Below are 17,048 nucleotides of genomic sequence, written 5' to 3' on the forward strand. Positions count from 1 at the left end.
TTAAGAGCATGTCTACGAGAAAACCATGCAAAAGGTTATGGGAGTAAGGTTCTCTGATTTATTTCATGTTTTGTGTGTAAATTTCTTCTACAATATAAAATATTTGGCCACAATTTTTTTTTTCAGTGTGGTCTCACTTAAGGGGTAAATCGACACTGCTACTAAAAATAGAATTCCTGGTCCTTACGCAGGGTGAAAACAGGAATTTTATAGGATTTCAGATTTAAAAATTCAGCATTTTATTTTATTAAGATATAAAGTATCCATGTATAGTTGAAAGTAACAAACTGTGCCCCCCCCCCCCCCCATTTAAGTGCAAAAAGGTCAAAAGTCTGGCATATTTCCAGGTGTTGTAGTGTTTAGCTGGGCTTATTGCTCAAAGAGCAATTGCCATCTTATGAGATCCTGTTCAAGGCAGGATGTTGACCCCAAGTCGGCATTTTAAAGTTACGTACTAAAATATAGTTCTTACTATCAACCGCTTTTGAGATAATACAAACGCTAAATAAAGCAACAAAGATAAAAACGAAGTTTTATCTATATAAAATAAACATTAGTTGTTATGACTTTGAAAACTTCACAATCAAAGAACATAGTTCTTTAGCGTAAGAATTTTTGATAATCAGTGTTACCGTAGTTCTCTACTCATACGAGTTAAAGCAGGAGAGAGAACCAGACTGACCTGTTTGTTTTCATTCAGCTGCGGTACCAGATTAATTCTGATTATGACAAAATCGGACGATGGTATTAGGATTAAAAAACTCCTGTCAGTGTCTTATCATTTATATTGATGCCCCGTGGGGATCCGGATTAGAATAGGTCCTCGGTACCCCTTGCTTGTCATAAATAGCAACTAAATGGGGCGGTCTTTCGGATGAGACCGTATAAACCGAGGCCCCATGTCACAGCAGGTGTGGCACGATAAAGATCCCTCCCTGCTCAAAGGCCGTAAGTGCTGAGCATAGGCCTAAAATTTGCAGCCCTTAACCGGCAATGGTGACCTCTCCATATCAGTGAAATATTCTTGAGAGTGACGTAAAACAGTATATAATTAATCAATCAATCAATCATTTATATTGATAGTTTTGAAATAATTTTTTCATCAGAATATAAACGTGATTCATGTAAGAAATCCATTCTACTCTGTAAATGAGCCCGGCTCTCTGTACTTCAGAGTACCTTGCTTCAGGTCTATATTCACAGTCATCTAACGTGATGCTAAGAATTTCAAAGGCTTCTTTGCTGATGGGCTCCAGGATATTATAAAGTCACAAGTCTAATGCTATGGCAACCTGAGTTTCAAGTAAGTCCAGTGTTTCTACATCAAGCTGTTCCTGTGTCATGGTTTAAAAACACGTCCGACTTCTCAGAGATCCATTGTAAGAATGTAGGGGCTTTTTCTTTAATCTCTCTTTTTTATACCTTCTTGATTATGCTAATGAAAATTCACGCGACACAGGTAGATATGACGTCGAAACAACGTATTGTGAACTATTTTTACCTGAGTGTATAAATTCTGCTGCCTTTCCATTGTTCATTCATTACACAACCGACATGATATCTGAGTATATGTATCCTCGCACCTTGCGTGGGCTACGATTTAATCTGGACCTGCATCGATAAAAAAGAGCCTTAAATGGAAAAGCAACGAGAGTTACAAGACGTCACTAAGACTTAGGACAGGACACAACAGACTCAACCAACATCTGCATAGAGTCATGAAAGTCATACCATCACCGATTGTCCATGTGGAGAAGCTGATCAGAATACAGAACACCTCCTACAACATTGCGGAATACACCAGGCACTGAGAAACAACACATGGCCAAACACCAACAACGATACAAGAGAAGCTTTATGGACCAGTGGAAGCCCTACAGAAGACAACCAGATCTGTAGAGGAGACTGGGACTCAAGTGTGATTTAGGCGAACGAAAAGAAGAAGAAAGAAGTGCATCGAGAATACAGATTTATTGAGGCTACAATGTATGTTACACATAGTAAAACCCACACTAGGCAGGTAAGCCAATATTTTTTCATTTATGCCAAAAAATAAAAAGTCTACGGGAGAAAGTGTACGTGATTTCCCAGAGCCAGTACCGACTCGTCATGTTCGTTACAGGTTTTTTTTTTCATTTTTTGTAATGTTTTAATGCCAGTTGTATGTGTTGTTGTATATATTTTTTTGAAAGTATATATGAAAAACGGTTATATTACAAAATTAAACAAGGGAGGGGGGGGGCTTTTCTTTTTCGAAAACAATTTCAGCAGACAACATGGAATCGCACTCCTCCTCCTGCAAAGCCATTGGCAAATGCTGCGGTTCTAACTCGGAATGAGAAAAGCGATTACTATGACGACAAAAAAAAAACGACGATGACGAAGACACACAAATATTAACAAAACAACCAGGAAGGTCATAACACCTACCATCGTCGGAAACCAACGGGTGATCTCGTCTATACTCATCAAGACGAAATCATCCGTGGGTTTCCGACGATAAACACCTACAAGAAATGTGAAAAAGAAATTCAATGAGAATATATGGAGGGACTAGCTATATGAAAAGTTAAACTGTAGTAGTAGTTGGCTTATATAAATTACTGGATTCTTTACAATCAGAGCGTGTACAACGATAATGCGTGCGTTTATAATGTCTAAAAAGCATGAAGCCAAGCACTATCAAGGGTATAATAAGCAAGGATAATAAACGAAAATTTACAAATCTATTAGAGTCTCTGGGTTTTTCTGTTTGAAAAAAGAATGACTTCTAGTAAATATTATTTTTAAAGAAAAAACACATAAAATCAAAGTTAAAATATAAAAAAAAAAAAAGAAAGAGCCTTACCGGTAATTACAACAACAGCCGCAGTGGGTAAGGTGATTTTCCCTGGAGAGAGAAAAAAAAAAACACAGATTGTGAAATTTTTAACGATCTCTTTTCCCATCCCTGCATCAGGAAACTGTCGAAAAGTTGCAGTCTAATCCCCACTCGCTAGACATAGATACGAGTACAGTACCCGCATCGTTATTCTTTACAAATCTATTGTGTCCTATCGTGCGTGTATCCTATCGTATCGTGCGTGTATCCTATCGTATCCTGTCGTATCGTGTTTTCCGTGTATCGTGTTTTGCGTTTTCTATCGTGTTTTGCGTTTATCGTGTTTTGCGTTTATCAGGTTCTATCGTGTATCGTGTTTTGCGTTTATCGTGTATATTCGGAAACCTTCACTTTTTATCTTTACTACAGGAAGAAGCTACCGAGGTATTCCGAGTTTCTTTTTCGTTATGTTAACTAAAATAAGATTATTTTTACCAAGAAAAAGAAAAGATAGTTTAATTCCTTAGTTTTTCACCATTAAAAGAAATATTAAAGCGTGGAGGGAAAAGAATAAATATTTAAATAATATAATTAATAAATCAAACAATTAATGATAGATTAAATTAAGAAAATAATCGTATCATAGACAAGCAGAGAATCAAAATTAATTTTTGAAAATGAAATAATCGATTCCCTATTGTTCTTTTTTAATTCATTGAATTGAGTCACTAGAGGATTATTTTCCGTAAGTCACGGAAACTTTTAATAATAATTAACAGAGGATTTATATGTATCTTTTTTAAATGCAATAATTATTCATTTTTTTCTCCCGATAAATCGTCAGGTAATATCAGGAATGTGTTTTCGCCTCTGATCTGCATGTACACATATGCACAATTATTTAAAATCTCGATTTAAAAAAAATAATAAGGAATGATTTAAGATATTGATCCAGATAACTTTTATACAGATTTTCTCCGTATAGATCGTGTATAGATACAATTTTTTAAATTTATTTTTATCACTATCTAATTAGTTACATTTCTTAATATGTCTAAATCTAAAAACGAATTATATCAAAATTATAAAATGTAATGCAGGAAAATGCTATACCCAATTCATCACACCATGCATGGCAGTTACTATAAAATAGAAGTTTTACATTAATTCTAAAAATAATAAACAGGAAAAAACATGATGACTTTGAACAGCTTACACTGTATATTAAATTACCGGGTAAGTCTAAAATAATTTTCAGGGTTTAATAATTCATTAGAAACAGTTTAGTAGCAATGATTTATAATTATTTAGTCGGAAAAGTCGCATTTCACCCTTTAAATATTTGTTTCTAAATTTTTGTTTTCTATTGTAAAGAAAAAAAGTCATTCAATTTTCGTTAATTAATACGAGGTTTTAATTACATGAACATAAGTTAGAACTTAGCGTAAACGTACACGTACATGTGCAGTTGTAGCAGATTCATATCTGTTGACACAGCTAGTTTAATAGCCATTCTCTGTAAGCATTTAAACTCTTAAATAGGGAGTGTGGCACGCATGGTCTTGGATTTTTATGAAACTTGCCATACATTCCTATATTGATGTATGTACCTAAAATTCATAATAAAATGGTTGCTATGGTCCATGGTTACCATGGCAACCAACATACATTTTTCATGGCCTAAAAATCGCTAAATTTTGATGAAAAATGACCCTTTTCGACTTATTAAAAGTCTTTAATGGAACAAGTTATCAACATGACTTTACCTTTTTGCCAAAATACATCATTTTACAGTGCTTTAGAAAATTTTTAGTATTCAGTAACTTTTTCCTCATAGAAAAAATATCCCTCATTTATAGGTAGAATTTTTCTTGTAGAAAATTGTAGATTTTAGGCTCTTTTGAAAAACCTGGTATAAATTTTTGCGGATAGTTTGGAAAAAATGAATACATTGGTTTGAAAGACCACATATAGTTCTAATATACACTACAAAGAACTACTTGGTATTCATATTTAGTTTTCTTGTTACCATGGTTACAAACTTGTGCTTTTTTTCAAAATCCTAGAAAAGTACAATACGTAGATACAATCAGGATCCATGTAATTGCCTGAGTATTTTAAATTGGATTAAATCAGTTTTAGATATATGGTTAACAATAGCAAAAACAAAGCAAAAAAAAATCAATTTTCATGACTAAGGGTCAAAGGTCAAGGTCAAAATGGCCGATTTTGATAGATATTTAAGAAAACTAAACAACATTTTTTCTGTGTCATAACTAATATTCGTGTTTTAAACAACAAATGAAGAAACAAAGTTACAGTTCTGGTCAACAATAACTAGCATCATATGAATGTGTGCCCATATGAACAGAAAGTCAAAGTTCAAGGTCACAGTGGTATATAAAGAACTATGCACGCTAACTCTCAATTCCCGCCTACATTTTGCTACCAATTTATTCAATATTAATGTCAATTTAGCCATAAAATCTTTATTAAATATAAAAAAAAAACAGTTAAATGGTATTTGATTCATTATTTTAATAGTATTATTATACCAGTGCTAAATGGTACATTATCCCTTATTCCAACTCTTCAAATAAGGGGGGGGGTGGGAGTCGATGATATTTTCCATTGAAATCGGACTTTCAAGCATCACCATATTTTGAAAAAATCTTGGATGTAATTAAATGTTACGCAGATTTTTTCTCATGTTTTACACAAATAAGTAAAACATACTAGTATATATATATTAATAAAATACACAGTTTTAGCTGTTAATAACTTTGAAATTGGGAGAAAATAGGCATTTATTTTCATTTTTTTTTTCTATAAAAATACCCCCCCCCCCCCTGTCTGTTTATCATTTTATTATCATGGGATTTTTTGTATGTAAACCTCTCATTTCCGAGTGATATCTCAAAAAGTGTTTAGGTTAGCTTATTTTTTGTTCATAACGCTCTATGGTCCCGCCCGCCCCACTTTAAGTGTCCCATCCCCTACCCAACCACCCTCCGACACCCCCCCCCTCTTAATCTACAGAAATTCTTATCTCCTTAAGCAGGGGACACATATTCTTTGAATTAGCTTGCTAATAATGCATTTATACTCGGTTATTCGGAATACTGGTATTGTAAATGTTGTATCCTGAACTCGATCCCGTATATTGAATGTATTTTATTGAAAACTGGTTTTACATTCTCCCTTTAGCTTGATGCATAATGTGAAAATGCTTATATAAGTACAGTTTTCAGGTTTTATTGATATAAACTATACACTTTCCATATTGAGTGCAAGACTTCTTGTATGTAGAGAATTGCGCTACAAGCATGTAAAGACACTCTTCTGCTGTTTTAGTAAACTAATCTCTTGCTCCTAAATGTATATTTTTTAAAACCATATTTAACAATCCGAACTTTTCAGGTGACAGTCAAAATGTGTTTTCCAGTCACTTTTTTTCAGAAAAGTTGAAGGAAAAATCTAATTTACTTTGAAATATCATTCTTAAAAAATGATATTTTAGCGATGTTGATGGTAAATATTTCAACACAAATATGCCTGGATCTACGCAAAAGATCTGATATTCCCAAAGTTTAATCAATAATAATCTGTTAAAAACATCTGCTGGACCTGTTCGAATAATCTGCTATTGTGCTTTAATTAATTGGGTTTTTTTTTTTTTTGGGGGGGGGTCAGAAAATTAAATTCATTATTAATAAAATACTGCTAGACAGATTTAATATTGTACTGCTATAAGTTTAAATCATAATGTATCTTAGTCCAGAGAAATGATAAACCGTTAACTTTAAATTTGATTCACAGACAATTTGTATTTCTATGCAACTACCCCAGTCATCAAAAGTATATTTTTGACTGGTTAACAAAACATTTTATACTTGTACTTGTTTATCCTGTTTAAAAACTACATAATATGACTGCGTTTATTATGCGTTAGGGGACGACCTTTGATCCAGAAGGGGGGGATTAAGTTAGGTTTATTTTCATGGCAGGACATATCATTTATTTCCAAGATGTTTTTTTAGGGAAAATTATTAATTTTCTTCTTCACAGAAAAAAAGTCTTAAGAGCAAAGAAAAAAAAATAATAGCAATATATAAAATGCCCAAACTCTTTTTCATTTAGGAAGGGGGGGGGTTGTATAGGTAACAATTTTCTAACCCATATATAATATGTATTATACCATGGGTTTCAAAAAATATTGCTGAATTTGAAATAACGACCTGTGGATGGGAATTGTAGCTATTATTCAGTATAATTTGTTTTTCCTTTTAGCCAAGGACATATTAAGTTTTTTTTTAAATTATTAGTCTCTATAGTAAAATAACATTCAGTTTAAAAATTCATTTTCTTTCTAACGCCGTATTCATTGCAGTCCTCCAGTATATCACTCTGACTGATCGTAAGACACAGTAATTCTTAAAAAAAAAAACAAATTCATAATACAGGTAATTCTAATATTTCAAGTTTATCTTGAATCCCGTTTTGAAACTCCCTAGACCTTGAGACTAATGCTTATGTACAGAGCTGATTTCCTGAACTATGTAGTCTAGCTTGTACATTTCACCATTTTTCACATGTCAAAATTATTCTTTTGCATGTATGATATAAACAGAGGCTAAAATTTATATGCAAATTAAATAAACAAGAAAAACAGTTGATTTTACTTGAATTCCTGGATATACAGAGCTGTATGCTGACAATAGGTAAACAACTTCCAGTCATTTTTGTATAATGATTTTTTTATCTTTCTCACTGAAGAGCTCACAATTATCAAAGGGAGATAATTCAATTTCAAAGATATTGTCTGCTATTTTAATCAAAGAGTTCTCATATTTATAGAGAGAATACCAATAAGGTTTTAACATGCCTTTTAAAGTTAGATGTTATATTTCTTATTTCTGTGAGTAACATGAATTGAAGTAGCCGCATTTCTTTAAAAAACTCTCCCAAATATTGCATTTTTTCACAAAAAATCAACTTTAGACACCGTTTCCATGGTAACTACTCAACATTCATATGATATAACTATATTTTTTGAAGTAGTTTATGAGGTGGCACTTTCCAGCCAAATTTGAAAAAAATCTGTGACTATGCGTGCCACAAAAGTTTAAGTGGTTACAGAGAATGGGTATTAATGTATTAATGCAGAGCGCTATTATATTAACAATTATTTCGATTTCTACTCAGGAAATAAATTTTCTTGAACTATATATTTCTTTAAAGCTGATCTCTTTGGACCTGTCTTTCGGCCGGTCTTCTACATTTTTTTTCCCTAGGATTTTTATATTTAATTGCGATTTTTGGATACACCGCAGATTGTAAGCTTTATACATTAAATACAAATATTTAATTTATTGCGTAAATTTCTTCCGTGAAATAATTTAGTATCTGTAGATAAATTTATTAGGTACAAATGTATATTTTTTCCATAAATAAGAAATCTATAAATTTATAGAGATTCATTAATTTATAATAGTACCCGTGAGAAACGGCACATAATTTTTGTAAAATTACCACTGATCTCAATTTTGTTTATTATAGTAATTAAACGTACTTTATAATTGAGATTTGAAGCTTTGCAAGTACTTAATTTAATATATTGTAGTAACTAAACAAAATAATATTTTTGTCTTGTCAGAAAACTTTCCGCATTTTGAAACAATCGTATCAGGTTTTGCGTTTATCCTATCGTGAAGATCGTTTATCAGGTCTATTGTTTTGCGTTTATCGTGTTTTGCGTGTATCGTGATTTGCGTTTATCGTGTTTTGCGTTTATCCTATCGTGCGTGTATCCTGTCGTATCGTGCGTGTATCCTATCGTATCGTGCGTGTATCCTATCGTATCGTGTATCCTGTAAAGAATAACGATGCGGGTACTGTAATGACTCACTAATTCTCTGACTGAGAGTGTAAGGAATCAGCTATTTTGTATTGGATAGTTGGAGTGAATAGATCTGTTTAAAATGGAGAGTGGGGATGAAATATTCTTGACACAAAACAAAGTAAGACCTGAAAACAATGTATCAGATTATGATACCGATAATCTCGTAAGTGAAATTCTAGGGATGGAGAAGGAAAATGATAGCACTGCTGTGAACTTTGATTTAAAACTTTGAAAACCCACTTACCACTAAAAATATCGACGATGCAACTATGCACGGAAATTCTCGGTTTGCAGACCCGCTTTCAGAGACTGACATTAACAATCTCATCAAAAGTGCCGTTCCTCAGAATACCGAGAGAAAATCCAAATGGGCTGTAACTTTTTTCACAGAATGGGCGAAAAAAGAAGTATTCCGGAACCTATTTTGTCTATGAACAATATGACCCTAAATCAAAGCCTATGTGGCTTCATTACAGAAGTTAGAAACAAAGCCGGAAAACATTACCTCCCAAACACTCTCATTAAGATTATAACATCAATTCAAAACTATCTACGTAAAAATGGCAAATTTGTCAAATTTCTCGATGATAATGAATTCCGTAAAATGAGACAAGTTCTAGATGCACGGATGATAGAAATGGCTTAAACAGGCTTAGGGAGTTCCCACAAGGAAGCAGAAATCATAAGTGTCGACTAAGAGAATATGTTGTGGGAGAAATATTTACTTGGCTTCGATACGCCAGCCAAATTGCTGGACACATTAGTCTTTTCTTTCGGATTAAATTTTGCGCTACGGGCATCCCAAGAACATCGGAACTTGCGCCGAGGGACCAGGTCACAGCTGGAAGTGAAGGAGGACAGCGACGGCACCCGTTATTTATTGTACACAAAGGATGTGTCCGAAACCAATTCTAGGGGTAAAAGATAAGGAAGCTGGGGCCCGTTTTACAAAAGGTCGTAAATCGCAAGTCTTAAATTTCCCAATCTTACGACAAATCGTAGGACCGTTTTACGAAACGTGTCGTAATCGCATGTCGTAGCTCCTAAGTCGTAACTTTCCTCGCAAGTCGTAAAGGAACTTAATAGCGCTTAAAAGTAAAAAAACTAACTTGGATACCGCGCGAACCAAGACGCGATGACGCGCAGACGATTTATTTCCGAAATGTCCAGGAAAGAAAATTGGGGACAGGAGGAGATCAACGCCCTAGTTGACTGTGTCACAGATAGAATTGACACCATAAAGGGCAAATTTTCTCTCTTTTTAACGACGGAGAAAAAAAACCCAAGCATGGGAGGAAATCTTGGAGAGGTATATGTTAATATTTAGAAACTGATGCTGTAGAGAAACATATCATGCCAATATAAATAAAAAGAAATTTGTGTTTTTCCCTATAAAAAGGATTTTTTAAATGACCAATCCCCTTGTATTTTTTATATATTTTTTTCCCTATAAAACCCTTCATGAATATCTATATTTTTTTATTGGGGGGGGGGGGGGGTTAAAGAAAAGATATTTGTATAATTGCATTAAACATCATCATACTGACATATGATCATTTTCTCGAGGTAATATGACAGTAAATTTAATTAACCTAAAAACCTAAAGTAAACCTATAAAGGCTGCAATGATATGTTTTTAGCTCTACTGGTCAGAGACCAGAAGAGCTTATGCGATAGTAATGGTGGTTTGGCGTTTGCGTCAAGTTAACAGACCTGCCTACCCTTCCGCTTTTGGCGTTATTCTTCCGCTTTTAACCACAAAATTACGCTATTACGCCTCTTATATTAGTTTTACGCTTTCGATATTTTGGTTTAAAAACAATCATGAACGTCTAACTTTAGAGTTAAAGTACAACCTGCTGAAATGAAATGAGAAGTTATAATACAAGTAATTAATAAGGGACCGGTTCGATAACGTACATAATATACTTAGTTGTTACAGTGTACATGTAAACCGGTATTGCGAACAAGAAAGCACTACGTACGTTTACTATTAAATTATATGTGCAATAAGTACAGCAATTTCTATGCTCAATTTAGTTTATTTTAACCTTGCTAAGAATAAAATAGAGAAGTGTGAGTGTTAAAAAGATAAAATACAATGTTATAATGTATGATCTGTTTAAACATGCAAACGCAAGCCTTCAATTAAGTGATTCGATACGTTTGAGAAAATACTTATGTGATTTGATACGTTTGACAAAAAACTTCATTATGGGAGGTCGCCCGCGTGGCGCAGTGGTTAGAGCGTCTGCTCTAGAGTCGCGAAGTAAGGAGTCAATCCTTTGGTCGCGGGTTCGAATCCCACTGTGTGACGTGGAGAATGGTCCTTCGGATGAGACCGTCCAACGGAGGCCCCGTGTGCGTAGGTGCTGGCACGAAAAAGATCCCTCGCTGCTCAAAGGCCCTGGGTGCAGAGCATAGGACAAAATTTGTAGCCCTCCACCGGCAAGCTGTGACGTCTCTATATGGGTGAAGAATTCTCGAGAGGGACATTAAACAACATATAATCAATCATTATGGGGGTACCGTTGAACTGAGTTTGATATAGGATACTGGTATTTTACAACACTTTTGCCATTAGATGACTAGAAAAAGAAAAGTTTCTGACAGTTTGTTTAGTAATGTACAATTTCTGTTGTGTTGAAAGAAAATTAATCAATATATTACACACCAAATAGGAAAACCTGATTGATTACGCTTTAACCTCTGAAATTCCACCAAAAAATGTCCTGAAATTACACTGTTGCAATGAAAAGGGTAGGCAGGTCTGAGTTAAGATCGCGCTTTAATAGAAGTGTTGCAAAACTGAATGTGGTCTGTCATTTATGATGACCCCAAGGATTAAAATCTTGTATCCCCCTATAAGCTTTTCACTGCATGAATCATCGGATCATGCAAATTGAGGCAAGTCAAGTGTTGTACGCATAGCTCGGCCAGGTCTGTACAATCTTCTTTCTTATATTTCAGTGTAAATGCCTGCAGTGTTAAAAAGAGGGATGTTAAAAGTGTCAAGAAAAAGTGGATAGACATCCAGAGCAAAACAAAACAAGAGAGGCAGAGAGGAGAAGAGACCAGAAGAAAACGGGGGGAGGTCCACCACCAGCAAACCTGAAGCCTTGGGAAGATAAGGTTTAAAATGTAACTCTTTTGTAAAATTTACCAATGCTTATTGAGATATAACAAAACAATATAACATAACCCCATCCCTCAGGCCCCAGAGGGGGACAGGGACTGCGAAGCGGCTTATAAAGTGTTAACTGCCCTAAGTTATGTTATTACCGTCTTCCTTGGAAGACGGTATTGTATAGTTGAAGTTTTTTAGAGTCTTCGGACTATGCACTTCCCTCTCTTTTGTGATTGGTAGAAAATGCATGATGAGAAAATTTTCAATTATTTCATTGGTTGAAATGCTGTTCAAGGCAAGGGAGATAACTTTCTGATGATCTAATTTTCGTACAATTTAACAATTTTGCAAGATTTTCAATCTTAAAAAAAAATGACAAAACGAACAACAAAATCAGCAGTAATTAATTCCTAATAACATGATTTATTGTATAGCAAAAAATAAAAAGATCTCTTTAACTTCATTATAAATAAAATTTGATTTTTATTGCTTGCAGGCTTTACAATTTGTTATTATCTCTCTTCCCCTTCCTTGTTTGAAGAAGGAAATGGAATCAGCCGAGGTTTGCCGAAAGCTCTCGGCGAGTCAAAGTTTACGGAGATGACCGAGCGACAACCGTGGTAGGGCTAATGCCAGTAAAAAGCGAATGTAGAAATACAAAATCAAAAGAATTATACGGCCTGATAGGTGTAGATCAGTTTTACAGTTTAAGATTGTCGCTAAAGACGGGAAGCTTTTTAAAAAAGCTCTACTTGTATCAGATAACATAAATTGAAATAAGCTTCATTCCTTAAATGAAATTCAGAAAATAAACAGTTCCTTAATTTAGTTAATTTGCTACAGTGCAGGGAAATAATTTTGTTACAGCATCAATGCTGGTTTTGATGCTACCTTTGCTTGCTGATTTTGATGCTTCCTTTGCTTGCTGGTTTTGATGCTAGTTATCCTTATCCTGATGCTGGTTTGAAACTAGGTCAATGCTAGTAATGCTTCCGGAAGTAGGATTATCCTGCCGGAAGTGAATAATTCAAAAAACAGCATCGCTATTTTAAGTCATAAAAAATAATTTTTGGTGTAATTTTTATTTGTATTTTGTATTAGAAAAATTTACTATATCTGTTTTCACTTTTTACCGAAGAAATTAGCGATTTTTAAGGAATTTCGTTTTGACAATTTCAATCGCATTTTCATGTCACGTGACCAACGTACCCTGAAATTCAAAACAGTTATGGCTGTGCTGACCAAGAAGAGGAGTATGAAGACGTGTAACGTGATTATCGCGGATCTGTTCGAGAAAGGCTGACCCACCTTGTGACATTATACGTGTTTTACGGAAGGAACACGGGATACAGAAGAGTAGAATGACTATTTATCGTTTTCTGAAGCGCTATCGTGAGGAGGGTGTCGGTGCTTTCCACAGACGGAGGAAAGCGATACGTGATGGACGATTGACGATCCGATCAGCCCACAAGAAGTTCATCAGTTATCATGTGAAAGTTCAACCGGACATTTCTGCAAAGACTTTGTGCTTGAAATTACGGAAGCGGTTTGGACTGTGTGTTTCATTGAAAACTGTTGTTTCTTTGAGGAAGTCGCTGGGGTTCCGTGGGAAATATACCAGATACTGCAAAATCAGTAGTGGAAAGAATCAGAGGGTAAAAATTGCTTTATATTTTTTATAACAATGATTCATCAAAATACGCATTTCTTAACAATTGTCTGCTAATTTTAAGACTTAAACACACATATATGCCCACAATTTCTTTGCCTTAAGATTTGTTTGTTTGCGAATTTGTAGGAAGTTTTTCTGTTGTGTTTGTAACTATTACGTTTTGAATATACATTCACATTTTTAAATAATGTTTCATATTCATTTAAATGGTATAGTCTTTAGCAGACTTTTCAACAATTGGTACAGTATTATCAAAGTCAAACATTCTGTTGTACTGGTCAATATTTTGTGAGACCAGATACATGCACCTTATTTTGGCACTGTGAAGTGATATAAATAACAAAATGTGCCCTGAATTATTTTTAACAACCTTTCAGAAAGTCTTCAATAAAAGACATAAATGACATGTTTTACAACTTTGCTATAGCAAATTTTAATGGCTATCAACAACATGCTGTGTACACAGCCATTTTTTCTGTATTTCAACTTGTGTGCTACCTTTCTGTATCGATGCTTGACTTTTATTCAAACAATCAAAAATATATGTTTGGAATTGCTGCTTGTGTTTGCGCTACAACTCAAACAGCAATTAAATTTTGATGTTAGATGTGTTCATTTATTTACTGTCAATTACTGTAAACCAACTTTTATTCGCGTGCGAGAAATTTTCGCGAAGTCCGCGAGAGCTTCGTCATCGCGAATTTTTCTCACCGCGAACCGATCTTTAGGGACCAGGCAAAATTTATCACAATGATGGGACCGGTACAAACAGGCATGGGACAATGAGTTTTTCCATCACAGAAATCCATGGGACAAAAACATTTTTAGCATTAAGTATACCCATGGGACACAAACATTTTTTCAATGAGTTACACTACTTAAGGCTGTTCAAAGTTAATTCTATGTTAACGTCACATCCAAAGTTCAAAAACCTACAATGGAGTGAGGATAAAAAATAAATAAAACAAAATTTTTAAACAATTGTGAATTTATTCAAATTAACCTATTCAGTACATTAAATATACTATAACTTAGTAATAGGAGCATTGGATATGACAGGTAAGTCTAATTTTTAAAGCAGAGTTTTTCCTTTAGTATGTATATTGGTTGAGTCCTTTTGTATGCAAACAATATAGACTAAATTTGCAGGAGTGTGGCTTTTAGCTAGGCCTCGTTTGTCCTTTGGATTTATGTTGCCACACGGTAGTCTGTAGGGAAATGCTTCTTTTTGTGGGAATAGTTGTACAATATCTACAATTAAAATTCATGATGACAATATTTAATACATTCTTATATTGAAATATCTTGAAATTTAATTATGCTGTATTTTTACTTATAGTACTAGATTACAAGCATTTAGTTTTGAAAGTGTAGAAACTAATATTTAGACCATACATGTAGCTGTTAGATTATCTAACCTTGAATTCCAAACACATGACAATTGATTCTTCACTTCTTGGAATACCCAATTCACTTTCCTTACTCTCCTTCATTTGAAAGTCCCCATCTTCTGTAAGCTTCTCTCTGCTCAAATGGAAATGACTAGTATTATCCTTCCAAAAAATTGTAGCTATTTGTAGGTTCATGAATAGGCCCCTACTACATCCTTACTAAATTTATCTTACTGTTCCTGTACATTTTTACAAAAATATTTTAAGATGAATTTATTTTTAATATTTAAATGATGCATCTCAATGTATATTATAAAATCTTGGTTTTTGACACACTTTGTAAAGTTTGGATATTCTCCAAAATTCGATGAAAATTACAGGCAACATAATCACAAACTGAGAGTCTGTGATTCAAAACTGACCCAAAAAATCAACAAACAGGAGTTTGGCACTAACTTCTTTCATAAAATCGTATATTTTTCACGTACATTTATGATCCCATACTGTTTAATTCTTTAGTTTTTTTTTCAATAAGTCACCACCAACTGCATCTTCACAACGTCAGGGGTCCTGAGTCAACAGGTTGCCGATGGACCCCTGACTTATTTCATTCGAAATCTGCGGGTTGACTACAGCGACGTCTTTCGGGGAAATTACAATCTCTCGACCAATCAAATTAAGCCTAACACATTACCTTTCGGTAAGACAGCCAATATGGCCGATATAGAAGTTGTAAACAGAATTTGTCAGAAATTCAATTTGAAGTCACTTACAGATCAACAAATTTCGGCGATCGACGCCCTGAAGAAAGGAAACGACACATTTGTTGGGACAAAGACGGGGAGTGGGAAATCTCTAGTCTACGAAAGCTCGCCGATTGTTTTGGGAGAGAATGGTGTTACAACTGTGCTTGCTCCGCTGAACAGTATTATGTCTGAACAAATAGAGAGACTGAACAGGCTTGGATACAGAGCTGTGCAAGTATCCAATGACACTGATAAGCAAGCTGTTATGAACGGATATTTTCAGTTCGTGTTAGGAAGCCCCGAACTTCTCGTCGGTGATTACAAATGGAGAGAAGTTTTGAGAAATCCAATCTTCACATCAAAACACCAATTGATTGTGGTCGATGAGGCCACACCGTAATTCAATGGTAATTAAATAAGAATACATCAACCATTTGAATATAAAATAATTGCATCACCTTGAAATTGCCCCTTTTTTAACAATGCATGTTTTAAAACTTCCTCACATGTCAAATGATGTTTCTTTAATTTAATTAAGTTTTCCAGGAAATCGATTATTAATTTATTAAAATTGAAAGTTTGTGTATACTTTTAGGGGGCTAGAACATCAACAAGAAGGGCCATTTCGAGAGTGGTTTGCTCACATAGGAGAGATGCGATCACTTTGCATTGGGAGACCCACAATGGCGCTCACCGCGACAGCTAGCCCCACACACAGACGCCAAATTATGCAGAAACTGTGTCTTCGTCATCCATCCTGTGTAATTCTACATAGTCCAGATAGATCAAACATTAAATTGAATGTACTGAAAGTGAAAAATAATGTAGAATTAGAAAATGTATTTCAGTGGTTAACAGCTGCATTAGTTGAGAATGGGCAAGAATTACAGAGGCATCTAATATTTTGTAACTCAATTAAAGACTGTGCTATGATTTATATGCTGTTCTTAAAAATTTGTGGGCCTACAAATCATTTTAACATGTCTCACACTAAAACAACTGATGCCACTAAAGAAACCAGAAGTCTCTGTCGAGACTGTAGCTCTACTGGTTTGTACTGATCACCAGAAGTCTCTGTCGAGACTGTAGCTCTACTGGTTTGTACTTATCAAAAACCATTGCACTATTTTATGTATCTTTGTGTAGTCTCTTATGTGCCAACCTATTTTGAAATCAGACAAAAACTGTAGAAGGAGTAGCGTTTTTAAGGAATTCCACAGAAAATTCTATTTTGAGTAACCATAGCAATACCGTTCATCGAAATCGAAAACCGATGCACTATTCTATGTATCTTAGTGTACTTCTTCACTTGTGTGCCAAGTTATATTGAAATCAGACCAAAACTGTAGAAGGAGTAGTTTTTAAAGGAATTTCACAGAAAATTCTATT

General features: G+C 34.4%; 1 protein-coding gene across 1 annotated transcript; it reads left to right on the plus strand.

Moving 5' to 3' along the window:
* Positions 1–15,627: 15,627 nt before the first annotated feature.
* LOC134270951 (uncharacterized) lies at positions 15,628–16,420 on the plus strand (the record flags this gene model as incomplete). The annotated part of the gene is made up of 2 exons (XM_062753218.1): positions 15,628–16,055; positions 16,255–16,420. Coding segments are annotated over exons 1-2 (594 nt in total), but the record flags the coding sequence as incomplete, so codon positions are not given.
* Positions 16,421–17,048: the final 628 nt, after the last annotated feature.

The sequence above is a fragment of the Saccostrea cucullata genome, unplaced genomic scaffold, assembly GCF_032062105.1.
Source record: "Saccostrea cucullata isolate Sc308-1 unplaced genomic scaffold, CSIRO_AGI_Scuc_v1 ctg1522, whole genome shotgun sequence".
NCBI classification, from domain to species: Eukaryota; Metazoa; Mollusca; class Bivalvia; order Ostreida; family Ostreidae; genus Saccostrea; species Saccostrea cuccullata.